General features: G+C 45.9%; 8 protein-coding genes across 8 annotated transcripts; 4 read left to right on the top strand and 4 right to left on the bottom strand.

The window, feature by feature from the left end:
• Window positions 1-1,281: 1,281 nt before the first annotated feature.
• Window positions 1,282-2,369, bottom strand: F4822DRAFT_250063 (uncharacterized protein). Its single transcript, XM_051454416.1, has one exon. It carries the CDS (start codon window positions 2,260-2,262, stop codon window positions 1,363-1,365), a length of 900 nt encoding a protein of 299 aa, XP_051314330.1. The 5' UTR covers window positions 2,263-2,369; the 3' UTR covers window positions 1,282-1,362.
• Window positions 2,370-2,587: 218 nt separating this feature from the next.
• F4822DRAFT_403166 (40S ribosomal protein S23) lies at window positions 2,588-3,608 on the top strand. The gene is made up of 3 exons (XM_051458097.1): window positions 2,588-2,689; window positions 2,840-3,103; window positions 3,250-3,608. The coding sequence occupies exons 2-3, from the start codon at window positions 2,845-2,847 to the stop codon at window positions 3,426-3,428; spliced, it is 438 nt and encodes a 145-aa protein (XP_051314329.1). The 5' UTR covers window positions 2,588-2,689; window positions 2,840-2,844; the 3' UTR covers window positions 3,429-3,608.
• On the bottom strand, window positions 3,609-5,457 carry F4822DRAFT_403164 (putative para-hydroxybenzoate-polyprenyltransferase Coq2). Its single transcript, XM_051458096.1, has 2 exons — window positions 5,303-5,457; window positions 3,609-5,024 (listed from the first exon to the last, which is right to left on the bottom strand). Exon 2 carries the CDS (start codon window positions 4,998-5,000, stop codon window positions 3,768-3,770), a length of 1,233 nt encoding a protein of 410 aa, XP_051314328.1. The 5' UTR covers window positions 5,001-5,024; window positions 5,303-5,457; the 3' UTR covers window positions 3,609-3,767.
• A 161-nt stretch (window positions 5,458-5,618) lies between these two features.
• Window positions 5,619-10,552, top strand: F4822DRAFT_403163 (uncharacterized protein). Its single transcript, XM_051458095.1, has 2 exons — window positions 5,619-6,214; window positions 6,273-10,552. Exons 1-2 carry the CDS (start codon window positions 5,944-5,946, stop codon window positions 10,001-10,003), a joined length of 4,002 nt encoding a protein of 1,333 aa, XP_051314327.1. The 5' UTR covers window positions 5,619-5,943; the 3' UTR covers window positions 10,004-10,552.
• Window positions 10,553-12,944: 2,392 nt separating this feature from the next.
• Window positions 12,945-14,425, bottom strand: F4822DRAFT_429170 (uncharacterized protein; the record flags this gene model as incomplete). The annotated part of the gene is made up of 5 exons (XM_051461045.1): window positions 12,945-13,466; window positions 13,602-13,809; window positions 13,884-14,097; window positions 14,157-14,219; window positions 14,269-14,425. The coding sequence occupies 5 exons, from the start codon at window positions 14,423-14,425 to the stop codon at window positions 12,945-12,947; spliced, it is 1,164 nt and encodes a 387-aa protein (XP_051314326.1).
• Window positions 14,426-16,353: 1,928 nt separating this feature from the next.
• Window positions 16,354-19,040, top strand: F4822DRAFT_443473 (FAD-binding domain-containing protein; the record flags this gene model as incomplete). Its single annotated transcript, XM_051463117.1, has 9 exons — window positions 16,354-16,429; window positions 16,500-16,872; window positions 16,925-17,001; window positions 17,073-17,158; window positions 17,232-17,309; window positions 17,431-17,527; window positions 17,681-17,754; window positions 17,815-17,895; window positions 17,962-19,040. 9 exons carry the CDS (start codon window positions 16,354-16,356, stop codon window positions 18,979-18,981), a joined length of 1,962 nt encoding a protein of 653 aa, XP_051314325.1. The 3' UTR covers window positions 18,982-19,040.
• Window positions 19,041-19,585: 545 nt separating this feature from the next.
• On the top strand, window positions 19,586-22,057 carry F4822DRAFT_443472 (uncharacterized protein; the record flags this gene model as incomplete). The annotated part of the gene is made up of 9 exons (XM_051463116.1): window positions 19,586-19,799; window positions 19,888-20,021; window positions 20,081-20,132; window positions 20,235-20,245; window positions 20,315-20,769; window positions 20,836-21,330; window positions 21,401-21,560; window positions 21,634-21,706; window positions 21,846-22,057. The coding sequence occupies 9 exons, from the start codon at window positions 19,586-19,588 to the stop codon at window positions 22,055-22,057; spliced, it is 1,806 nt and encodes a 601-aa protein (XP_051314324.1).
• Window positions 22,058-22,072: 15 nt separating this feature from the next.
• F4822DRAFT_403157 (putative nucleoside-diphosphate-sugar epimerase) lies at window positions 22,073-23,155 on the bottom strand. Its single transcript, XM_051458094.1, has 3 exons — window positions 22,860-23,155; window positions 22,577-22,787; window positions 22,073-22,512 (listed from the first exon to the last, which is right to left on the bottom strand). The coding sequence occupies exons 1-3, from the start codon at window positions 23,093-23,095 to the stop codon at window positions 22,243-22,245; spliced, it is 717 nt and encodes a 238-aa protein (XP_051314323.1). The 5' UTR covers window positions 23,096-23,155; the 3' UTR covers window positions 22,073-22,242.
• Window positions 23,156-25,858: the final 2,703 nt, after the last annotated feature.

Below are 25,858 nucleotides of genomic sequence, written 5' to 3'. Positions count from 1 at the left end.
AAATGAGAGACCTTCACATGTCCTTCGGCATGAACGGTACCAACTTCAGGGCTGAAAAAAAAGGAATCGAATTTCGACCCCTGCCGCCCTGATTTTTCAACCGATTCGTCCTCTCGCTTCGCCTTATTTTGTACCAATTGAAGACACTAGTCTTCTGGTAGGCGCTTTAAATGCTGATATGGAAATATTATAGTATAGATTGGGCATGTTCTTACATTTGAAGATAAGTGACTTATGATCTCTTCAATATATTCTTTTGAGGAATCGGGATTCGAACGATAATGCTATTGATTCTGGACCGTGCGTGAACCCGCCAAGACCGATCTTGCTGTCGAGTTCCACCAAGTGGAATTTTTGGGGACATAGTAGGCTCAGAAAGAGATGTTGGATCCATTTGGTACGTGTCAATTGGTCTACTATGCCCAAATGGGTCATGGTTCTTAAGATCTCAACCGTGGTTCCTATCGTTGTGTTTCCGAATTCGATTTGACGTGGCCTGGCGGTGAAAGACCCAAAGGGCTGGGGATAGGACCCAACCACCTCTAAATTTAGTGGGATAAGGCCTTTTCACCCAATGAAAGGTGAGGTACCATATACCCCAACCACAATTGGAACTCCGGCGGTGAGATATGGAGCTTCTTGAATGTGCGAATACGGCTGGGAATGGGGTGAGCGTAATGCAGGGAGTAGAGAGAGTATGCGTATAAGAAGCTTGAGACCCTCCCAAGCACGTTGAATGGCTTCTGAAAGGACCAAGGGCTTTTGCCTTAACCCCCAAACCACCACTAAAACAATCACCCACCAACTATCATAACCTTCTGTCAGCTGTCAAGATGTTTTTCTATCTTGTCGCTGTCATTATGGCCACCGTGGCCGCTGTCTCCGTCACTGCGGAGGCGAGGGTGAGTTTATCATTAATACACCTTCGTTGATTTGCATATACTAACTTCTGAAATAGCAAACCACACGGGGCCCGTTCGTGGTCGCATGACCCGCTGTAGCGGATAAGGTTGAAGTCGTTCCAGTCCGAGACTGGGACATGGAGACCTTATCCGTGTCCATATTACTGAAAGACAACCTGGGTGTTGGATAACGATCAAGTTCGATGAGGAGGAGTAGGGGTACATGCGCGGGGTGAGCATGTTTATGAGTACCACTTATGAACACGTTGAACGTGATGAATCGGCGTTTGAGGAGCATTTTACAAGAACTCGTACTCGAACGCTAGCAGCCTCTTCAGGCTATTTCCTTTGTCGTGGAACGCCTATGTATCTAGTTAAAAATGCATGAGAAGCCATTCCGACATACCATTATACCCGTAACCTGCCAAAACGCCAGATAACCGTGAAATGTATACAAATATTAATAAGCGTCATCGTCAGGGTTTCGCGCTATCGGTGTTGCGTCGTCGGCCCAAAGATTGCGCGTTTCTTCTTCTACGTTTCTCATGGCTACGGCCACTTCCTCTAGTTTTTCGACAACATCCCGAACTCCTTGATCAATCTTCGAGAAGTACCGATCATTGGCCTCCCTTCTATTTCTTGCTAGGAGAATATCTCTTTCCGTCTCTTCCTCGAGCTTAGCACCAAGTCGTTCGCGCCCTGTTCCACTGCTGCCTGGTCGTGCGCTGCCGGTGCCGACTGTGCTCTTACCCCCTTCAGTACCTTCGACAGCTGCTCTTCCAGCGCTTGCAGACATTGTAGGACCAAGACCAGTTCCCGAGGCGACAGAGATACCTATATCGCCCAAAGTTCCCTTTAGGTTTGGCATCTCTTGTTTTGTGGCTGATGTATCGATCGAATCTTCGGCCTCACCTCGTGCCCAAGCTTGTGCTAATTTTATCTGAGCGGCGCGCAACTCAGCAAGCTTACGATCGTGCTCTGGTCCAAAAACATGCGTACCTCCACTCGCCGACAGTTCTACTTCTTCTAAGGTCGCCTGCATCTCAGCCCATAACGCGTCGGTTCTATCGGCGGTTCGGGCGGAATCTGCGGTTTGAAGTCGACTGATGCCAGTGCGGTTTCGGGTATTGAGTAACGAGCCGGTTCGCGCGAGAGAAGCAGGGGGTTGCGATTGTTGTGTGGACGCGCCGCTTGCATCTTCCAGCGCGTTCGATACCGATGCAGCTGCGGGCGGAACTGCTGGGCTAGCAGCTACCATTCCTGAAAGCGATACATGGGAGGCTGCCGGAGAGGGATGGAGGAATAGACGAGGAGGGTCGCGAGCTTTTGAATTGCTCGGGGTTAATTTGAGGTGATCCATTGCTACATTTTGCTAATGTAGAATTTAAAGAAAGGTAAATGAACAACAGTCCTTCAGATGTTGCTGCGGAAGCCTGGAAACGGAGATAACCTTGGAAAGCAATTGATGAATCTGACTGGTTACGTATGACAAGGTTTAGCCCGTTCGAGACCCTAGACGATAAAGTGGGACCGCAGAAACATCGGGACTCCAAAGTGATTGCATAAGCAGCGTCAGCCACCTCAAGCCCCAGGTACCCAGTAGAGTGGAGTACTCTCAGCCACGAGAAAAAAAGCACTAGGGCGAAGAAACCCTTAGCAATTTTTCGGATTGGCCTTTCTGTGGAAAGAATTAACCGAGAAACTTCACATCCACGAACCGTTAGTCAATCCATTCAATCAAGACTTTCAACATACACCCATTTTCTAGCGATACCACATACAAATCGGTAAGTCGACCTTCCCTCCCACGATCCTATCTACAAATAATTCATCGATTCGACGACTTCCCTTTCATCAATTCTTCGCGCCTTCATTCCCTCCATCGAAATAATTCAATCACTCGATCACCTGCTGACCGCGCAACCCCTCTACTACAGCAATCATGGGTAAAGGCAAGCCTCGTGGTCTCAACGCGGCCAGAAAGCTACGACTCCACCGAAAGGAGCAGAAGTGGGCAGATCTCGGATACAAGAAGCGCGCTCTCGGTACCGCTTTCAAGTCGTCGCCCTTCGGAGGTTCCTCTCACGCCAAGGGAATCGTCCTCGAGAAGGTCGGTGTCGAAGCCAAGCAGCCTAACTCGGCCATCCGAAAGTGTGTCCGTGTACAGCTTATCAAGAACGGAAAGAAGGTCACTGCTTTCGGTACGAATTCCCATCCATTCCAATTCTGCCTTTCATCCTCGTTTTCAAGATCTCTGGAATCCAATTCTGGGTAGTGACATGAGGAAGACAAATTGCGATAATTATTCTTTCCATGTACAAATAAGCTGACTTTTCATCGTTAATAGTCCCCAATGACGGTTGCTTGAACTTCGTAGACGAAAACGACGAAGTCCTACTCGCTGGTTTCGGTCGTAAGGGCAAGGCCAAGGGTGATATTCCTGGTGTGCGATTCAAGGTTGTCAAGGTCTCTGGTGTTGGTCTGCTAGCTCTATGGAAGGAGAAGAAGGAGAAGCCCCGATCATAAGCGCAATGTTGGGAACGAAGGAAAATGGAAATAAAACTTGCAACGAGAGAAGGTTCATTGGGCATGCGGAGTCCACACGGCTTGCTTTGTTTCATCACGGCATCATAGGTTCGGGCCTACTTATTCACAGGTAGACGAGATCCACGAATAAGAGATTTTGCGTCGCCAAAGAAAAAAACAATTGTAAAATGTCTTGTTTGAGATTTATTGTGATGCTGAAAGTGTAGATCCACAATGAATGCGAAGCGAAGAGTGCTCAACCCTCAACTCCGAATCTGATACGACGTGCCTTTCTATGCCAAACTATAGTACAACCTGATTTTTAGAGAGCGTACAGTATTAATTTGTCGCCTCCGTCGTCTGCTCGTCTTGGACGTATCTCACCAAATAATCCGCCCCAAGTCCCAAGCTGATCACTCCACCCGTAATCCAACACCCATTAACAAACCACCACCAACAATCCTTAACACTCTTAAGGTTTACTCTTTTTATCATCCAGCCCAAAGTCAAAGCAGCTCCACCACAACTCCCAACGAAAAACGCCGGTCCAGCACCAGCCGCCATGCCCGCGGCCCCAAGTAGACCAATCTGTACCACAGCCAGGCCTGTCAAGACCTTCTTAGTATCCGCATCGTGCTTAAGAGCAATACTCTTAATCCCCGCCTTCGCATCATCCTTAATATCCATATGCGCATATATCATATCATACAACACAGTCCAAGACACATTACTCGCGTACAACAAAGCCGCAGCACCAAGCGCAGAACTATTCGCCAGTAAATCAACACCCAAAGCCGGGAATCCCATAACAGCACCCCAGGAAAACGTAAGCCCGAGAACGAATTGCGGGTAGTATGTCACGCGCTTGGCGAGAGGATACGAGGCTACGAAGAGCAGACTTGGGATCCCGTAGAAGAGACATGGGGTTGGGAATTGCAGGAGGATGGCTAGTCCGGTTAGGAGTTGTGCACCGGTGTAGGTGAGCGCTTGGAAGGGGGTTAGGGCGCCCCGGGCTAGTGGCCGGTGACGCGTTCGGCGGACGCGTTTGTCGAGGTTGCGGTCCCAGAGGTCGTTGATGGAGCATCCTGCGCCGCGCATTACGAGGGCGCCGGCGAAGAAGAGGATTGAGGTGCTGATTACGGAGAGAGGGGTCGCTGTGGGGGTTGCGAGGGGTGCGGCCATTAGGGTTGAGAAGAGGCATGGGAAGTAGAGGTAGTATGTCCCTGTCGGCTTGTCGATGCGGATTAGCTCCGCGTAGGGTACCCATGATTTGGGCAGGCGTGAGAGGATGCCGGAGGTGGGCGGAGAGTAGGGTTCCGGAACGACCGGGGAAGATGGTGAGTCAATGGTATGGGCCTCCCGTCGGTTCAGTGACGAGGGCACCGCTGGGATTATATGTCTTGCTTTGGGAAAGCTAAGAGCTGTTATAGCAGATGTTGTGGCCCGTGTATGATGTGATATGTCTCTTGAGCTGTTGTGAAACCGGCTCAACAGTCTCCATTGATTCGAGAACAGTAGACTTCTGCGGGATAGCAGGCATTTTGTGCTATTAGATATGATGGGCCGAGGCATCCTGCTCGAGATATCCGTAGGGTTCTAAGGACGGGTTAGTCAAGTCTACTACATGAAGTTGAAGGTCCTGAATGATGAGGGGAGGGAATATAGGTAGATATAGCTATCTAATATGAATTTTGATATAATCTATATGTTTATTCTAAAAAGACCCGGTAAATTATCTCAATATCTCTTCTCCTAAAAAACGAGTCCGGTTTTCACTAAGTTCGATGTGTTGTGCTTTCAAGGGATGAAATGTAAATTATTCTCTCCAGGACTATTCTTCATGGGGAAATTATTCAAGATAGACAAGTCCATACCTCAGGGTTTCAAAGATTGATGCTGGTCACCTTGAACTCATTATAATTATATATTACAGAGTAGATCTAGTATCTCCAATGTAAAAGAAGTGTGTTTTCGATAGGATGATATTTTTGAGTTTATAATTCTGACACCCAGTGTTATTTTTCAGAATATAAGAGCTCGGAAAGAAATGGGCCCTGTACCCGTAGGTGCAGCTTCCCTACATGTAGTGGGGTGGATTCTGCACTGTAGGCAGGCGCCGTAGGTACTTAGGTACTCCAGTATTAGCGCCTGAATCGATTGTCATAGCTCTTCTTTTTTTTTGTAGCACCTCGTGAATCGTCGTTAGTTCATCGCATTTCATTCTACAATGCACGTTTGCGATGACGACCACATTTCGCTCTTTCACGTTGCCATTTCCATCCGGTTACAAAGCTGGTCAATCGGCCACGGCCTTTCTCCAATTTAAGAATACTAGAACCTATGTGTTATTAGGTTCTCCTTCGCAAATGTTCTAGACGCGATCGTTTTGTGTGAGGCGCGTCGGTGGTGGATGTGATTATCTTCATGACGGGAGCCCCGCTGTCGCCCCAACACTTCACCCAGCACATCGAAATCGTCGCACTACCAGCTTTAGGGGTACATCACAATCGCGAAAATGCCGACCGCTTTACATCCCCAAGCCAAGTTCGACCCGATCCCTCCCGACTTAGACCTTCACGCTCTCGTCGATCGCTCCCCAAACTTCGACTGGGTGGTGCGCATCTCTACCGCTCAGATCAGACGCCTCGGTCCTTCGGGTTTCGAAAAGTTGGTACAGTTGCACGTAATTGAAGGAGGTCGGCCGTTAGTAATAGAAGGATGGAACAAAGTTCTCCCCGAGGATTTATTCAGTGCGGCTTGGTTGGAGAAGACGTATGACAAGAAACGTGAGTTACGCCTTTGTTATTATGGAGGGTTGTATATTTGTGCTAATACTGTTGTAAGAGGAAAATGTTCGTGACATAAATGCGAAATCCGACATTCCAATGACTACTGGTCATTACTTGCGATCGATGCGGCAGTTGACAAATCAATGGTCCTCTACTAATTTCCGCGACGAACGCCGACAACGTCTCTACTTGAAGGACATAGACTGTCCCCCTGAATGGTACGACCATTTAAAGAGGGTCATCCCGCCGAACGTCTTCTATATGAACGAGAACGTTAGCGAGAACCCAAGTGCCGACGCACGAAATGACGATATCTTCGGAGCGCCAGAAAAGACCGCTGCTGTGGCGGGTGACTTGATGAGTAGTCTCCCGGAAGAGATGCGCGCCCAAAATCTCATGTGCTACATAGGCCATGAAGGAACATATACCCCTGCGCATCGAGAAATGTGTGCAAGTTTGGGTCAAAACATTATGGTCGAAGCCTCAGGTGACCAACATGGGGAAAAGCCTGGTAGTTCAATCTGGTTTATGACCGAGACTAAAGATCGTGAAGTTATACGGGAATATTTTTTGTCGATGCTTGGTCACGATATCGAGATTGAGAAACATTTCGCACAAATCAACGCCTGGAAGAAGGCCAATTTCCCAGTTTATATCGTCGAACAAAAAGTCGGCGACTTCATTTTAATACCACCTTTAGCGCCCCACCAAGTCTGGAATCGCGGAACGAGAACCATGAAAGTGGCGTGGAATAGGACAACAGTTGAAACCCTTAATTTAGCCCTTCATGAAGCTCTACCAAAGGCGCGACTTGTTTGCCGAGATGAACAATACAAAAACAAGGCCATCGTTTATTACACTCTGGAAAAGTATTACAAGGAACTTCAAGCACCTGAAGATACTTCCGAAGTTGGTTGGTTGGGTCTTGGCCAAGAACTCATCCAAAACCCAGCACGCATGAAACAGATGGCCAACGATTTCAGACGTTTATTTGGGCTCTTCACTGAGATCCTCATTGATGAGATGTTTGGGTATAAGCAAGCAAACGTCGAGCATATTCCATTCGACTCGAACATCACATGCTCATATTGCCGATCCAACATTTTTAATCGCTTTTTGACCTGCAAGTGTTGCGTCCGGCTTCTCATTAACGGGGACGAAGATACTTACGATATCTGCATGGAATGCTATGCAATGGGCCGTTCGTGTGTTTGCATCTCTGGCCTTCAATGGTGCGAACAATGGGATTTGTCCGACCTCGTTGAGAAACATGAGACTTGGCGAGCGATGGTGATTCAACAAGACGGGTTTGTCGATGTTGATTTCTCTCCTCAACCTATTGAAATTGCGCGCAGGAAGACGGGCAAGAAATCCGTGGCCCAAATTTGCCAAGAGCAATTACGAAAACGACCTTGGAACGATATCACCAAGCCGCCTGAACCCCCAGCTGAAGAATCCGAACCTGAAGTTGACGATGAAGGACGCATCAAGAAAAAGTCGAAATCAAAACGAAAAACGAAGAAGGGTGATGTTTATCGCTGCCACGTATGTTGCCATAAGGAGTACACATACAAACTAAATTTCTGCACAATATGTCCGAATGCTTATTGCTATGGCGTCTTATGGCGGGCATTTGATATGATGCCGCAGGCAGCAATGGAGGAAGAGAACTGGCAATGTCCTAGGTGTCTCAATATTTGCAATTGCGGGTCATGTAGGCAAAGCGGCAATACAACCCCTTACGTCCCCAAGAATACCCTCCTTGGGCATGATACGCGTCCCATTGCAGATGATCGTAGCGTCGAGTCAATCGTCGATTTCCGACAACACAATCTCAGTTGGCTCAAAGCCGCAGGGGAGGAGAATCGAAGTAAGGACACGAGGCGGATGCAACGACTGAAACAACAGGCAGATGCAGAGAAGGCTAAAGATCCACTGGTATCACTAGCAGCCGCGGACGATGCGCCCCATGAGATGGACTCTGCCCTTCAGGATTCAATTATGAATGGCTATGGGGATCAAAGCCACATTTTGGGTCACCCTCATGCTCCTACAAACGACCACGAGAACGGCCACGAGAACGGCCACGTACCCATGGAAAATGGACCAGACGAAGAGGCTGGGCCGGCTAATGGCACTGAGAACGAGAATATTGACGCGTCTCTTCTTCAGGACGGCGAAGGGGAGTCGGCCTATCCAGACCCGTCTCGTTACCCTGATCCATCAGTAGTGAGCCGCGAACGAATGATGGGGATGGGATTCTACGATCAAGACGAGAGTACCGATAAAATCTTGTTCGATCCTTTCCAAATGCCATCTGCCGATGCTCTCAACAACGAACCGGAAATGTCCGAGTTCGTTAAGAAGACGCTCCGGCTCGCAAAAAGGAAGGCTCGGCTCGAGATTAACGATGATCCCGATTTCAGAGGCCCTAGAAGTCAACCGCGCAAGAAACCGAAGACCGGAAATATCGACCAACTCGTCAACTTGGACCCAGCATTACTGGGTGCTCTTAGCAATGATATCTCTACGCCGACTAGAGCAACTGCTCCTAGTGGCCCTGGTGAAGAACCCGCCGAAACTAACGCAGATGCGCAACCGGGGGAGACTTCGGAAGCAAACCCCCCTCCCAAACCGGCGAGACGCATCCTCCCTATTGATCCTCTTAGACCTACCTTACGACACGCCAAACCCATAGCGTCATATGTCGAAGCCGAGGAGCCTGCTGAAGACCCAAATGATAGTGTCCTTATTAAATCTCTAAGAAAACCGGGACCAGAAAATCAGAATGGTGTACCAGGCACAAAACTAAACCCTGTGGATTTGGCGGTGGATGCGATTCGAGCCTTGACGCAAATTCCTAGTATCGAAACCGAGGACCCGGCCGTTGCCCCTAAGAGTACCCCACGGCCGGGTGCTAAAAGGCGAGGCCGACCGCCCCGAAACTCTACTGGCACACCTAATGCACCTTCCATAGGTAAAAAGCGGGGCCGACCGCCGAAATCTACACTTCCGACCGAAAACAACGATGATAGCATTGTAGTGGATGCTGAAGATGCCGACAATTCTCGAAATGAGGACGACTCTACGGTACGCGAACTTGAAGTTCAGCTTGCACAAGAATTGGGCGACGAGAATAACGATGAGGCACCACCCAAATCAACATCGACCCCATCTCGCGGTGGTTCAGCAAAGAAGAGAGGTCGACCGCCCGGAAGACCACGTGCGCAGCAATCACCCGCGACACCTAATCCCGACGATTTAGCACCACCTCCAGATGTACGTTTCATGTCTATGAGGGAGAGAGCAGCCTTACGTGGCAGGAAAATCAAGATAGGCTCTCGCGGCACAAGAAATGGCGCAGCAGGAAGTTCTGCAACGAACTCGGCAAAACAAACACCCGTAGTTAAAGCTACACGCGATGCAGCGGATACACCCATGCCAGACTTCAACGACATCGAGGAGACTGCTAAACTCAGCTCCAAACGGGGTCGTAAGGAGTTAGTTGACCACGATTTTAATGGTGCCGTGGTTGAGGACTCATCTTCGGACAGCTCTATAACGGAACCTGAAATTCCAGAGCGACGACAATCCGGTAGGAAATCGGGAGGTCCGACGGTTGTGAGACTATCAGTTTCGGATGATGATGATAGTGTGAGCGACTCGGATTCAGACGATAATGATGACGATGATGGTGGGTCGGCTAGGAAACGATATCTTGCAACACGCGGTCGAGGAAGAGGGAGAGGTAGGGGAAGGGGTGGTAGGCCACGAGGTCGTGTCTAATTAGACGGCCCAGGAACGATGTGTATAATCCGACATGACAGTCGGGAAAGGTTTCCCCATCGGCACTAATATTTTCCATTTCGCGTATAACCATGGCATTGGGTTATGTGAACCTGGGTTTGGCTTGCGCTTTCGCTCTGCCATACGGCGTTACTTCACAGGGGTTATCGCATTATACCAATTGAACTGCTATTTTTTGCGCCTACAATACCTAGGTATTCTACAATATCTCGTGGCTAGATAAGATAGTGCTAGCAAAATATTCATGAACTAGGTACCTAAATGATTTTGTGTGACAGAAAATGGTAGCACTCGGACCGAGCTGTCTTGAACCTTCCCGCCTAGGAATATTGGAGGCGACATTCATTATAGCCACCAATGAATAGGTGCTACGATTTTCATAGGCAACGTAATTACTCCGTTAAATTCTAGGTCTTCGTACTTTCGAGAAGGTATCATGTCCATTTCCGGATTTTGCCCCCTGTGTCATGGACCCAATTGGCGATTCATCGCCAGACTATTGCACAAATCTCCGAAACGCCAACCCGTTTACGAAGATACGAATGCTAGTAGGACCCATTGTCTGATGCTTTCCGTCGCATAGATCCCTGGGCGCCCAGAATGTTTTACTAGATAACAGAAGTCCCCTGTGGAGTCCAATATTCAGGGTCCCTGCCGTGAAGATAACGCTGAACTAGATTTCTTCAAAAAGCTTAACGCATACTCTACTAAGTTGGCGGCATCCCTTCATGTGTCCATCGAGGACTTAATGCACTCCCTACTAACTTTTTTAGGCCCGACGTCTTCCTATGCGACGAACCATCGTACAATCGTACAGGGGGGCCGGTCGCTGTTTTTCCTTGTGGGGTATAAGGCGGGCATCCCCTTGTCTATAGTATCGAGTTCGTCGGCTAGTTGCGACATCGCCTAAACCCAGCAGCACATCCAGCCAGAGTAACGATCTGGCTCTCCAAACTCGTTGACATCTTGCGCATCCATCACCACGGCCCATCCCCTCTCTCCTAGAAAATTTAGGACATCATTTGTAATTCTCAAAAGCCCCCCGATGGCGACCCTGAATCATCCAAAACCTCCTAGACACCTATGTACAGTGGGGAGACAAAAGTTTCGTCAAATATTAAACCACATTCTTTACTTATAACTTTACTCTGTAATAACCTTACCAACAACGCTTTTAAAAATCGAATAAAAATATTAAAATTAATCTAAGTCAATTCTCTACATTACAAGACTTTTCAAAAATTTCTATCTTTTAAATTGAGTAAAACATCATTATTTATAAAAGATAGACGATTATCGTACCTTTACTTGTCACTCGTAGATATTTCAACATATTTATACATGAATAGATTGATAGAAATTATATACATATATAAGGAATTGAATAAAGAATATTATTATATTATTTCTAAAAATCTAAAAATTCAGGCTGGCGAGTTATTCGAGGTGTAATGAAAAGCGTCATTTAAAAAATAGGAAGAAATTCGGTTTCTCATATAAAATTACCTTTTTTCGTATTGTCGTCTTTTTAAACTTACATAACTACATAAATAAAATCTGTAAAAATAATCTAAATAAACAGATTATATTATTAATTAATTCTTTAAAAGTAAATAAATTTTCATATGCCTTCATAATAAAATTATTAAAAGTTATGGTCTTATAAAGATAACGAGTTTTGGTGAAAAAATGGCATTTGACGATATTTTTTGAGACCCACTGTATCTAGCCCCCTGTTTAAGTAGAAACTCCGACAGATAATTTAATAAGTTAGCGTATCCTAATATGCGAAATTCTTCTCTTAAAAAAGTTCTTAACTCGTATTAAGACGATATTATACACAAAATATTTTATTCTCCTCTCCTGAGGGTCTTTTGGTGATAACTACCTGTCCGGTAGGGATCATACCGTGCACGGCCTTAATATCTACGTCGAGACGTTCCGGATCGTCCTAAAATCGAATATATATCCGGCCCCGTACCTAGGCTAGAAAGGTCTCGGTCGGGCACTACGTTGTATCTCGTGGACAACTGGGTATATATGCCAGGGCAAAGGATTTTCTGCATTGGCCACGTAGGATCGTGGGTTTAAGTACGAGCGGGGTACAGAGTTAAGACAGAATCCGCGGGTATAATTAATTTATGTTATAGATACCGTATCACATATATGACTTCAGACTTGACCATTTGCGGGCGTTCCCGACCCTCTAGAATTCCGTCAATGGTTTCATGGGGTGCCCCTTGCATCGTCTGGCCAAACGTAGAATTTGGCATCGTCTTGATCGATTTGTAGCGTGAGCTTCTACTGGGGAGGATTAGAGGTGATATGTGTACCTGGGTGGTTATCAGAGCGACGACTTCAAATCATTGTAAGGGTGAAGTGATGGCCTTCCTGACGGTTGTGTCGCCTCCCAAGTCTATAACTATCTAGGTACCTAGGTACCTACTTGATCATAGTTGCGCAAGAATGTTATGCGAACTTATTTATTCCCATAATGGCATTATCCAGGTGCTAAGAGGTATACTAAGCGCAGAGAGTGGGAAACCTTCCAGAATGATGATAGAATATCCACCATAAACAACCTCCTCAAATGATATAGCCAAATAACCTTAGAACTCAATGTAAATATACACTCAAGTTAGCTTCTTGATTCTTGTAATATTAAATAGAGAGTCATCAAAATTTTGATAGATACTTTGCAGTTATTTAACTAATTAAGATTTATTCGTATGTGCGCTTTTTCCATGTGATATATTTAGACTATCCAAGGCAGTACTCCTCGCTATTTAATTGGTTTGTTCAAGCATCTAGGTATAAACAAGCAGCCAAGACAGAACCATGATAATATACAAAGGATTTGGGATCAAATTTCCTTGGTTGGTACAACTGGAAGCTCCAGAACGCCATCGACATTGTAAACTCACAAAGAGCCGGTGCTCGAGACTTTGGAGTGTGTTGTATGACCGTCGAGGTTGCTACTCGGTGTTGTGCGAGAGTACCTATCTTCCTCAGTTACGACCGTAAACTGAGTGGTTCTCATTATCCCGGTGCCAGTCAGGATCTCTTCGTCGGAGTCTCGCGCAGACCGAACTTCGGTGCGAACCCGTCGTCCACTCATATCCTTCAGTCCTATATTATTACTACTCTCTGGACCATCGGTGGTCCTTATATATCCCTGTTGACCGTGTGATGTGCCTCCATACTTTTGATGGCCGTAGTAAGAACGATCGCCGGTCGATTTGAAGAACGGTATTCGCCTGAATAGGGGCCATAGTGCAGGCGCCGATGCGGTTAGAATAGCAAGGTTGCATTCTATAGAAGAAACACAGAAGCCGATGGAGAAGTTCTTGTCCGGGCTGGTATCGTTGAAATTCTGGGCGAGGAAGTATAGGCGAATAACGCTGACGACGGTAACAAGCACACCCAACATAAAAACACCAATCTGCATGTGCGAAAGAATTGCCAGTTAGCCATATTATCCCCAAGACTCTAGCAATATGTGCTTTCGGGATAGGCTTTCTTTAATATCCGGGCTAGAGATCGTCTTCAAGAAATAGGGGTGGAAATGAATACATACCAAGGCTACCTTTCTGTTCTTATTTATCTTCAAGCCAAGGAATATATAGAAAGGCAAGGCGACAGATATAACATCTGTTAGAATCGTCATACAGGCAGCTACCACACCAAATTTGAATTGCTCTATACACTGTCCTGTGCCTACAATCCAGTTGGCTGAAATGGGAGTACACTGAAAGATAACAGTGAGCAATATGGCAACCATTAGACTAAAATCCCGTTGGTTAGCACCGCTGATTACTATCGTCGGAGGCTGATGTTTTGAGGTAACGCGGGAACATACACTGTGTTGAATATAATCGTGCCCCATACGACGTGTCGAATACCTGACTTGATTCCAGAGAAACGGAGCAAAAAGACGAGTATAGACTGCTTGACTAAGGTTAGAATTGGCTGATAGATGGCTCCCACAGCGTATATATAGATTAGGCCTTCTGTCGGATCGAAGGGCATAGGAACATCATAATAGTGAATGCCTATGTAGAGGGCTTTCATGACTACTGGCTGTTAGACGATCATCGAAGTGCCATAGTTTGGGATATTAAGTACCACATACCTTTAATCGAGCCAACCGCCATGGCGATACTAAAGACCATCGCCGAAATAATGAGGCCATCGTCTGCGCAATGGTTAATACCGGCTATCACACGTCTGTGTTCTCAACGTACCCCAGCCAAAGCTCTTTGTGTCGAGTCTGATATATGTTCTTAAGGCGACAACAATCAGCGCAAGCGCTGGACATAATATTTCTATCGCGATACCAAGATTTTGAAGCCAACTTGTGGGGTTGGGGTTTGCTGAGGGGATTGGGGCGCTGTCCGACATTGTAACGGATTACCAGAGCATATCCGTGCAACCCTTGATACTCAGATAAGCTCAAGGTCGATCCGGGGAGGTTGACTCAAGGAGTAGAGATCGACGTTGAATTTATGAAGAATCGATCGTATATGTTCCATCCCCTGGGACTATAATGGTTTATAGATCTGAGAACCAGGTAAGGACGAGTTTGCGTTGTAACACCATCAAGGGTAACGAGTTATCCTCATGGCTCGTCTAACCTGTAACCGATGAGTAACTAACACGATATGCTAAGCTCTCGAACGACTTGGCAATATGCACCACGGTATAGGAGTATCAAAGCACACAATTTTTTCCTGTTCGAGTCATGTACTTAGGTAGAAACATACCACCTCGCGGACTCCCCAGTCGTAGCCTGGAACGAGTCGAGATTTAAGTCCTAAATAGGGCAAGTTACTCAACCTAAGCAAGCAACAAGCGTTGACTAGACCCTTGTCTAGGATCGCCGCGGGTTTTCTACGTAGTGTATAGCCTGCCCTTTTTATCCATTAACAGGTAGCATCAATGTACCACTTTGAGCAAAACGGAGAAATCTTGCCCAATCTCACCTTCGATATGGAGCAACATCGTTTGCGGGGAAAGAAAGAAGAAAAGATTTTGAAAAATAAATAAATAAACACCTCTGTGGCATTTACCTGTCACATGCTTTAGGTAGGTAGGTATGCTGATACCGAAACCATCATTCAGCTGCAAAGATAACTAAGCAGGGATATGGCTTCTTCTATAGTCCGCACATTAGTCTGAACATCAGTTCGCTTCGACCGATAACTAACCTAGGATCCTTAACTCATTAGTAAGTACTTATAAAAATTAGCGAGCTATACATTAAGACATTAGGCGAAGGCGTATCTAGAATTTTCTACACTAGTTGTAACGTCTATATACCACACAGTGGCGGCAAAGTACCTAGGTACATAATACACCTTACTTCTCTCTAGATCTTTTACCATGTAACATCGTGTGCTACCGGCTACTTACATGGGTTCATCTTTTTGATGCGCCGGGGAATTATTTTTTCGTTGCTAGCGGCCTATGAAATGACACTTTCCTTCTTCCGCATTCACTTCGCGAAGATTCCGGAGCGGAGTTAGTATATGCGCCTTGCCCTACCGAATAGGGATGAAGCGAAGATCTCCTGCACGATGCAAGACAGCGATAACTATTTGGGGTTAGCGGGAAGCGGACTATTGCCGACTGCCTCATTTTCTTTTTTCTCCTTTTTTCTTCTTCTTCCTCTCTTGAGATTTCTTATTTTTGAATGGATGTTTTACACCTTAGGTGGCTCAGAAGGTCGTTAGATTCAAGCGAGAGAGCGCCAGAGTATAGCAACGGCGCAGCGAGCGTACGGAGTGTTATTATACCCACATCCCGGACTTCCGAGGCGGAGTATCGACTCTACTTGATATATCCCCTTACTAGGTAGGATCGATCATAACGATAGTGTCAGGCTAAACTAGCTCTAGCATGGTAACGGGCCCTTGGCCTCGTTTAGAACTAGCTTGGTCGGGTGCATTATTTTGTTTAAACCTTTCTCGAACGACATAAAATTGCAGAGGACTCCTATGCTATGTGCAAAAGTTCAATTGAAGGCCATCGGCACCCATATTTAGCGTAGTAAATATGATGCTACATTGTATGCTATACCTACACCCGGTCATTTCTATTATGTCTCCTGAACTATTGATATTCTGTGCATTAGCCTGCTTAAAACACGTGGAAGGTAAGGATAATCGGCGTCTTGTCGGGTCGTATAAAGTACTTGTTATGTAGGGACGATCCTTTGGAAATTTTCCATCATAGCTCTTCCGCCGTGTACTTTGCGCAGATGCCTCTTTAACCGGTGACTTGTCATCCTGTACTCCTGATTCGCAAAAAGAGCCAGCCACAACACACCAATGGCGCGTCTCGCGACCGTCGTGGCTCTGTCACTAGCCGGCTTAGCTCTCGCTCAGACACTTGAAGATGGCACTGGTAAGCAAAAAGCTTGAACACTGCATGAATAGTGACGACGTGGCTTGCTAATCCCCGTTCTACTAAACAGAAGTAACCCAGGATAATATTGCTCCAGCTGTAGAGACAGTAGAAGACGCTTCTGCGTCATCTTATTTCCCATACGAGCTGGAACAACTTACACCTGACGTTTTAAGCAACTTAACGAATTACAATCTCAGCAATGTCGATCTTTTTACCTTTAGCGAGGACGGACTTACAAAACGCGCCAGTCGTGCCTGCAAAACCTATCCAGGAGACTGGAACTGGCCATCTCGCCCAATATGGAATCTACTTAATATTTTGTTAGGTGGCGCCTTGATTGAGAGTGTACCAACAGCAGCACCATGCTATTCAGATTGGCCCCAATATGACGAGGCCAAATGTGCATCAATTACGTCTCAGTGGGAGACACCTTCGTATCAGTGGGTTACCTTGGCCCCCCTCTCGTTTGGATTACCATTTAATATGATATAGATCATCGCAACCTTTAGGGATCCAGTACTACGCTTTTGAGGGGGTTAGTTGTTTACCACCCACACTCACGCGAACGGGTATTTTCAATTCCAATTCAATTCTTCTTACCCCTATTATCATTCCTAGTTCGTGTTCTAACACTATGTAGGTGCCAACTGTACATTAGGGGGCATGCCCTCGTATGTTGTTAAGGCTACCAATGTAGCCCAAATACAACTTAGCGTTAATTTCGCGGTAAGTGTCGAAAAATGCTTCTGCACCTCTAATATGCAAAATTAACAGTGGGCTGACATCTTTTACATGTTAGAGGAACAATAATCTAAGACTCATTGTCAAGAACAAGGGCCATGATTTCAAAGCTAAGTCAACAGGCTCCGGGGCTCTTGTTAGTAATTTTCAAATTCCTTCATCGTCCCTTCAATTCCTCTAAGGGCCAACCCCCCACAAATTTAGGGGCCCCCTTTCCTAGCAATTCATCAGTCATATACTAACCCAGAACTCCTCAGTCAATATGGACCAATTCCCTTGATAGCATCCAATATCTTGGCCCCAATTTCTATCATACTGTCTCTGGATATAAAGGACCTGCCTTCAAAATCGGAGGTATGTAACTTCCAGAATTATCTCCTATCCCTCTCAACCGACCTCGGGTGTAAATTTTAGCTATGCCATTCTAGCTTACGAATTATCACACCCGGTACCCGCGTTGGGGAGTTGGAAAGTTTCGCACCACGATAATTACTAACATGTCAATAGCTGGTGTCACGGCGCTGCCCCTTTACCAAAAAGCGGATTCGCTGGGGTTGCATGTCGTAGGTGGAAATACTAGGGTAAGTGTTGCAACTCAAAGCTTGATGGTACGAAGTTGCCTAATTATTCTTCTTGCATAGACTGTCGGTTTGGGCGGAGGTTACACCGCTGGTGGCGGCCACTCCCCCTTGAGCAGCCTTTACGGCATGGCCGCGGATCAAGTAAGTCAACTCGCATATGTGTTCGCACACATACTGCAATAGCATGTGCTAAAACCGTTACAATAGGTCCTTGCGATGGAAGTTGTTTTACCAAATGGATTCTTCGTCTCAGTTGATGCAAAGCATTATCCTGACCTGTTTTTTGCTCTCCGCGGTGGCGGTGGTAGCACCTGGGGAATCGTGACCTCACTAATTATCCGGGCCTATCCGAAGAAGCCTGTCGCTACTCTAAGCTACAGTTTTGGTATCAGTGCTGATGTTCCAACTGAGACGTTCTGGAATGGAGTTTACGCTGTTTTAGCCAAGTTCCCAGAGTACGCCGACAAGGGAATGTACAGCTATTGGTCTCTCAGCTGTTTCTTTGACTGCTCCTTTGCCATGGCTCCTCAATGGGGTAATAATATGGACTCGGCTGCGCTAAAGAACTTGTCGGCCCCCCTATTCGACGAGTTGCAATCACTAGGCATTACGGTCAGCGATGCTGTCTATACGGACTTCGACGGAGTCTTACAGGGAATCGAGGGTACCTGGTCCGCCGAAAGCGAACAGGGCGGCATTTGGAACTTTAACACTGGATCAAGATTATTCCCTCGCTCAAATTGGGACGTTGAACCGACCGAATTCGCCGCTAACACCGGAAGCGTTATACGAGCGGCCGCCGAGAAGGCAGGCCTGATGCTTGGCTATAATATAAAGGCGGCGGATAATCCCACAGTCAACCAGACTAACGCTGTTAACCCTGCTTGGCGAAAGACTGTTCTACACGCCCTGCTCGGAGCTACTTGGAGTCAAGAGGCGACACCAGAGGATATCGCAGCTGCGAATAAGAACCTCGCAGATATGCTACAACCGTGGAGAGACGCGACCCCAGGGTCAGGCGCTTATCTAAACGAGGCCGATATCAACGAGAATAACTTCCAGGGAGCATTCTACGGGTCTAATTATGCCTACCTGTATCAACTGAAGCAGAAGTACGATCCTTGGGGCCTTTTGTGGGCCCCCACGGCTGTTGGATCTGAGGATTGGTACGTCACTGGGCAGATCGACTACTATCCAACACAAAACGGAAAGTTGTGCCCGAAGTAGTAGAAAATATTTTCTTAATAGACTAACTAATAGATCCCACGAGCTATATTTAATATCACTAGGTTGCAAGGGGTAATTTCCTCGAATGACGTTTTAGATCACTACCTAGATACTAGCGCTACCTATCTACTAGGTAGTGATAGAGTAGAAGGAAAAGAAGCCAACCGCTGCTCTGATACCCCCATTGATATATATTCCTACAATACACGTATGTTTCTCACGGTTTCAGTAATCCTCTGACAAATACCAGCCGGTGCCTAATACTTCAGATACCACTCGTAGCTAGGTAGGTACGTAGTAATTACCTAGGTAGTGTATATGTTTGAAAACTGGTGTATAGATTTACTATGCTGCTGATTACTTGGATAAATACTTGTCCTTAGATAAGGTTCAACAAAGGTATGTCGGTGCATCCAGGTAAAATGGTATTGTTGCCTTTATAGCCGAACACAATATATGGGGATTTGAACAACAACAACTGTAAAACGAGTTTGAGCATTAATATATATTGCCTTCATAGCCGAATCGAGGATAGAGCAATTTAATACAAAAATAGAATATACCTTAGACGATTGATACATTTTGATAAAGTACAAAATTTACGATGTCAGCTCCAAATCCGTGGGATAACTATACGATTGGCAATGCTCCTGTCAACCCCAGGACAGGAAATACTCGCCCATGCCACGCGTGTACGAGAAAGGTATCTTCCAGAGGTAAGAACGGTTATAGTGGGGGTTCACGAAATTGCAAAAGACTTGACGAACATCATGGATGTACGCAATGTCGACGTGACGGTTTAGCCTGTATCAACGAAGGTAAGCAATACCTCCAAACAAATAATTATACGAAACATACCTATGTAGCCTTGAAGCCTCTTATCAAGCAATAACTGACTTGAAATAGGACATATTATGCCCCCCTATCCTGAGCCTCCTAGTGCCCGCAAGCACCCACCGAAGTGTGACCATTGTCTGTTACTTAATTTTCCATGCGAGAAAAAAAGGCCGTGTGATGCATGTTTTGAATCGGGTACAGAGGTGAGCTTCCTGGAATTAACCCTTGTTTCGATATATTGGCTGACTTAAAAACTTCACAGTGTACAGGCTCTACATTTTTATGCTGGTATCGCGGTGTTCCTAGTGATTCGAGTAAGTCCTCCCTTCATGCCCCCTTATCTCTAATTCTTCTCCTAAAATAAGAAACCCATGCAATTAGCTCAAAATGAAGTAGCTGCTAACATCTATTTCTAGTGTATGGATACGTAAGTTTGATTTTCTTTTTCGGCGCCCGTCTAGTCTAGGGAAGTAATTATTGACTATTATAACTTTAGTATCTGGCGCATGGGTTTGGGCCAACTGGAATCTGGGACCCGAATGCCATACCGGGCTGGGTACAACCCCTAGACTATCATCTCCAGTATATACAAAGAGAAATTGATCTCGCAAACGGAGTACCACAGCCGCCACAAGTAGGAGCCCACCCGCCAATGTCAGACGCGGCACGAGCGCTCGAGTTAGAATATCGACAGGTACTTCAATTACTAAACACGGCTATCAACAACAAAGATGTCGATGGTAACCTTACAGCCATTGCGGCGCAACTTTCTGTCGATCTCATAAATATGATTCCTTCCAACCAGTCTCAGGTTGCCAGAGATGTAATGTTTTTCTTGCAGCAACGAACCGTGGAATTTTCAAAGAGTAATAATCCGTTCCATGAAGCGGTGCCAATTAATTTCCGCGGTATCAAAGGAATAAACATGAACACGCTTCAGTTATGGAACCCGTAAGTAACACCAAATTCATCAAATTGCTTACCTCGGGAAATAAGTACTGACTCTTATTCTTGTAGCGGACCCCAACAGTATAATTACTTAGGTCCTATTAGAAATGTAGTAAACACTCCGAGAAACGGCCCTCCGTCTCCCGGGCCGGCGCGGCCAACATTCTGGATACCGTGGAATATCGGGGATAATGACATTCCAATCATACCAAATGATAACCAATTTCCACCAAATCATCCTGAGTTCATTCATCCTGAACATATCAGGCGCGCTCCATTCATGGAACACCCATGTGAAGATGGTGAATCCGAACTGTCAACAATCCCTCTCATGGGAGTGACCCCGCTACTTGTCCAGCCAGAGCAATGCCAGGTACAGAATTTCCAGGGCGGGATCTGCGGCAAAGCTTCTCAAACCCGCTGCGAGGACCGCAATCACGACGGCCCGGGCATGCCGATTTGTGCTGAGCACGAACAACAAAGCCGGTCAAATTTTATGCAGCAACTCACTGGTATAGTACCCCTCCTTCGACAGTATCTATGCGCAGAATGTACATCCGCCGGGTAAGTTGTTACAACATTTCCTATGTAATATTTCCTCAGAAGCATGAATCAAAACTAATCTCTTGCAAAGGGTCCCACTGTGGAATAATCTCACCAACCAAGGTTGGAAAGTTTATTACCAATTGCCGGCAGGGACCAACAAGCCCCCAGACTTACAATGTACATCTATAATTACCACGGCTATGAGCAAGAAAGTAGGAGGCTGGTACCAGACTACCTACCCAATCACCGTAAGTACTTCTAAAAGTCACGACTCCTTTACGGCTTCTCATTGGCAAGGTTAGCTAACTTTTCATATTTTAGGGATGTTCCTGTGGCTATAAGTTGTTTCATAGAGTAATCTGTAGTCCCCATCGTCTACAGTATCTCATCAACAGTATGTGAAATCGAACCTCCTTTTCTTCTACATCCCTTCCCCCCCGTTTCTAATTTTATACAGTCTAGGTTGGACCAAGCTTTATGGGTTTATAGTATCAATATATACTTGGAGGGTCTTTGCTAACTCATACTACTAGTGCAAGTTGCCGCGACACAAATGAGAGAATATTGCAAGAGTCTTTATGGGAGGATGGTGTGCCCTCTTTGCCGCGCCCGCCCCGGAATCGACAACTATCAGTTTCAGGGCCAGGCAGGGGGTGAAGAGAATGCGATAAAAGGGTATTGCTGCTTAAATTGTCATGGTCTTGTTTTTGAGGGAGAGGGTGGTGAACCTGTCCAAGTGGTCTAAACCTTCTAGAAGAGACGTAGTAGCAGATTTGTCGGCTGATGCTATATAGAGAAGAGACTTGTCTAGAGATCCGATGAGTGCCAATCAAGTATAAATACCACATATATTTTAAGAAATATAATTGCACACATATCCATATACGCCCCCTTTTCATTACATCATCATGGTATACGTACTATTCCCATTCAGGGATTCTGCGATATGTTCGATGCGACCCTAGATAAATCTTCGGGCATCAGAGTCCCCTTTTCGAACCCATTAACGGCCTGATCTAGCATGGCTGTCGCAAGTTCCGCAACGTTTATATAAGGAACTCCAAATATCCACTTTGTTGTAACACCCATGATATATCTTCCGATGTCTCCCGTCGCCGTAATGAACCCCGGCTTGGCAATGCATGCCTCGATGCCCCCCAGCTCGGTTGCTAAGGAAAGTACCTTTGTTTCCGTTTCGCCCTGTATTGAATTCTTAAGCTTATTTTTTTTTTTCAACAAATATAGATTTTTGTGTCACTCTTACCCGTAATCGTAGGTAATCTGCATAGAACCTTACGGTGTTGGCTGCTGGATCTCGTTCAACCCCGGCTGCGCTTGTATATAAAAATCGAAAAGGCTTTGATATTCCAGATTCGTTCAAGGTCTTTAGGGATGCCAATGTGCAGCTTTGGCAGATATGCTTAACTTCTTCAAAATCATACATCTTGGACTTTGTCGGCGTTATGGCAACCGTCCTGCTAATGGTCAGTGCTCTGACTTACTTATCTCCGAAAAGCTGAAAAAGAAGAAAAAAGAAAAACACATACCATATGCAAGCCTCTGCAGAAGCAAATTCTCTCTTTGCTTCTTCGGAGTACTTGTCGTAACTTTCCACGACGATACTCTTAAGCTTGGAAGTATCGGCATCTTCCGCAAGACCTCCAGGGACAGGGACTGGTTTGCGAGCTAGGGCCACAACCGAAGTAATCTTTCTATTGCTCATCGACTGTCTCACAAGTTCGGTTCCTAGGAAGCCAGTTGCGCCTGAGATAATTAACTTCATTGTCGCTGCTTTAAACCGGAGTCTTTCGTTTGCCGGGGACGAGTGAAAATGAATAAAAGCGAAGTATGATTTTGTGTTGTATTAAATAGGTACCTACCTAGTGCTTAGGCTTGGGCTGCGGCGGTGTATTCGGGACTAGCCGTCCCGGCGTTGAGGATTGCACCGACTCCGGTAGACAATTGTGTTGCCTCTTCACGTCCTATATTTTAGTCAGGAATCCTGATCCCAAGTTTCATCCTAGGCAACCGGGTGTTATTTTGTGATGTAAGACCTGCAGTGGCAAGTCTTCAGTTACTATTGTATACTGATCTAGGTACCTACATGTAATTATCTCCTAAGCCAACTACTTACATGTGGGTATCCACCCGCCCCATAGCTGCGTACCCCGGTGATACATCTGCCAGTCTGCGCAGGTTGACGTACACAATATCTGCGCGCCTTGGTAAAAGCGCATACTACGATAATCAGTTTAGATACCGTCCGTCCTACATAACAAGTTTCTCACTCTTGTCAAGTAGTCTAAATTGTAGATCTTGATGTTCGTTCCGAATGTCGACGCGAATCGGCGCGCGTGGTCCTCATTATAAGAGCAAGGTCTTGCTGCGCCTACTCGCGCTACGTAGGCCAAGACACACCTAGCTATAATCTAACACCGCAGATGATAGAAATACATATTTTATACCAAATTAACCCAACTATGTACGGTTTATTTGGTTGAACTAGACTCGTATTTATATTCGTGCGTGGTTTTTTTTTTTATTTTGTTGAATCTATTAGCTTAGTACCAAAGAGCCGCTGATATTTTTACCTGGAACTAATGAATATCATTCTGTAGGGGAAGGATATAGTGGAGATGAACCTAACAAGTCGTATATCGATCTACTACATAGGCGATCTCTCCCCCCTGTTACACTGGTAGACATATATCAATAAGTTCCGACCAGTATGATCAACAACTGAAGACCGTAAGTCTTTACATGCCAAGAAACCCTTTCCATAACATAATAAGAGTACGAGGGTTGGTAGGTTTATTCCTAACAGTAGACTTAAATGCTCGTTACGACTTAATATTCCTACTTTAGTCCTGCATGACGTCCTTCTCATTTGTAAAAGAGTGAAATTTAATTCAAGCGCCTGTTTCTAGGCTAATAGTATCAACGAGTTTTCAGCGATGCCACCCAAAATGTCGAATCCCAAGTCCATGATCCCGCTTTCGACGAGTGCACCCCGTGATAGATCATCTCGCCAACTCGTTAGAAACGATAGAATTGCGGACAATCGCCAATCGATGGAAATTGATTATAAAGGTACGATACGATACATTATTCAGATAATTTACGAGCGGACTTCGCCATAATCATATTTTCATGCTGAAATTAACGTTTCAAGCGACAAAGTCCAGCTCGCTACTCCCATTCAGATATCTAATGTCGCCGCGGGGAGTGTGAAGACTGTTTATCCGAAAGGTCGAAATGCCAAGATTTTGAAGTCCTCCGTCTTACCGGTGACGCATAGAGGTCGCTCAGTACGTCGAAAACCTGTGGCTTCTATCGATTCCTCAAGGTACGGAGCTTGATAAATTCGCTAAATTGTGAAACTGATGCTGATGAGATAATAGTGATCGTAGCTCAGAAACCTGAACCCGAAAATATTTAAACAGAATATGGACTGACAAGGGAATACGTACACGAGAGGATCTATAGATCGACGCGACAGTTAGAATAATAACATAATTGCAGCTGGCGTAGTTGAGACAACTACCTTAGGCAGCTAACAAGCCTGCGCTATAGCTGGCGGGTTGCGAGCTAGAAAGCGTCGCTGGGAACGTGGGGGTGTCGTTCCAAGTAGAAACAAATCAGTTTTGGGCACGGTAGTGGGTAATTACGGCCCTGCGAATCTAGAAATAGGGGGTATCAGCGCTAATTGGATGTTCCGTGTGGGTGCACCTAGGTACCTAAGTACACTATCGGTTAGGGTAATGTGTAATTAACGGTGGGGCCGTGTACTTAAGGTTATACATGTGGAAAGGGGGGCCATGACCAGATGTCCAAGATAACCGAATAATCAGATTAAATACGATAGAATAGAGGTGAAAAAAGACCATATGTAATATAAAATGGTTACATGACTTCACGTTCAGCAAGACGTCAACATTACTACTTACAATGCGACGGCAAGGACAGGAATCGTAAGCCTCGGCGGTTGGCGAAGCGTTAGATATATGGCAGGGCCGTTAATTAGGCACAAATCAAGATTATCAAAGCCGAGAGATCACAGTGCCACTGCTTGAGTCGTTCCGTTGTACCACAATATCCAAGATAGAGCAGGAGTAATGTTGTACCCATCCAGATATCATGAGATTAGTGATATGACCGATGTTTCACTGGGTGCATTATCCGACTACCAAGGCTTGCAGCGGGCGAATGCACGGATGGTGCCGGGTGATCGGCTCGAGATCGCCGGGTTAAATATGTTGTGCTTTGTCGAGATGTCCCCGACATTATGTACACACATCGAACACCATGCAAGATGAGAGCACGATTAGCGTTAAACTACGGATACTCGAGGGACTGACACACCAATCAATGTTCTTCGCCCCGTTGAGATGATGCCTTCGGATGTACGTTTGTTACGTGTCGCCATAGGATGATAACCGTCTCGCGGCTACTTGCAGCTGATCTGCCAAACTGGAATAAGCAACAATCCGTAGGCTCGCTAGGGCCATGGTCTCTTTTAAGTCGTTTTGTCGGATATGGACCTCAA

The sequence above is a fragment of the Hypoxylon trugodes genome (assembly GCF_022578975.1).
Source record: "Hypoxylon trugodes strain CBS 135444 unplaced genomic scaffold F4822scaffold_5, whole genome shotgun sequence".
Classification (NCBI taxonomy): Eukaryota; Fungi; Ascomycota; class Sordariomycetes; order Xylariales; family Hypoxylaceae; genus Hypoxylon; species Hypoxylon trugodes.
This window is presented reverse-complemented; position numbering and strand designations above follow the sequence as displayed.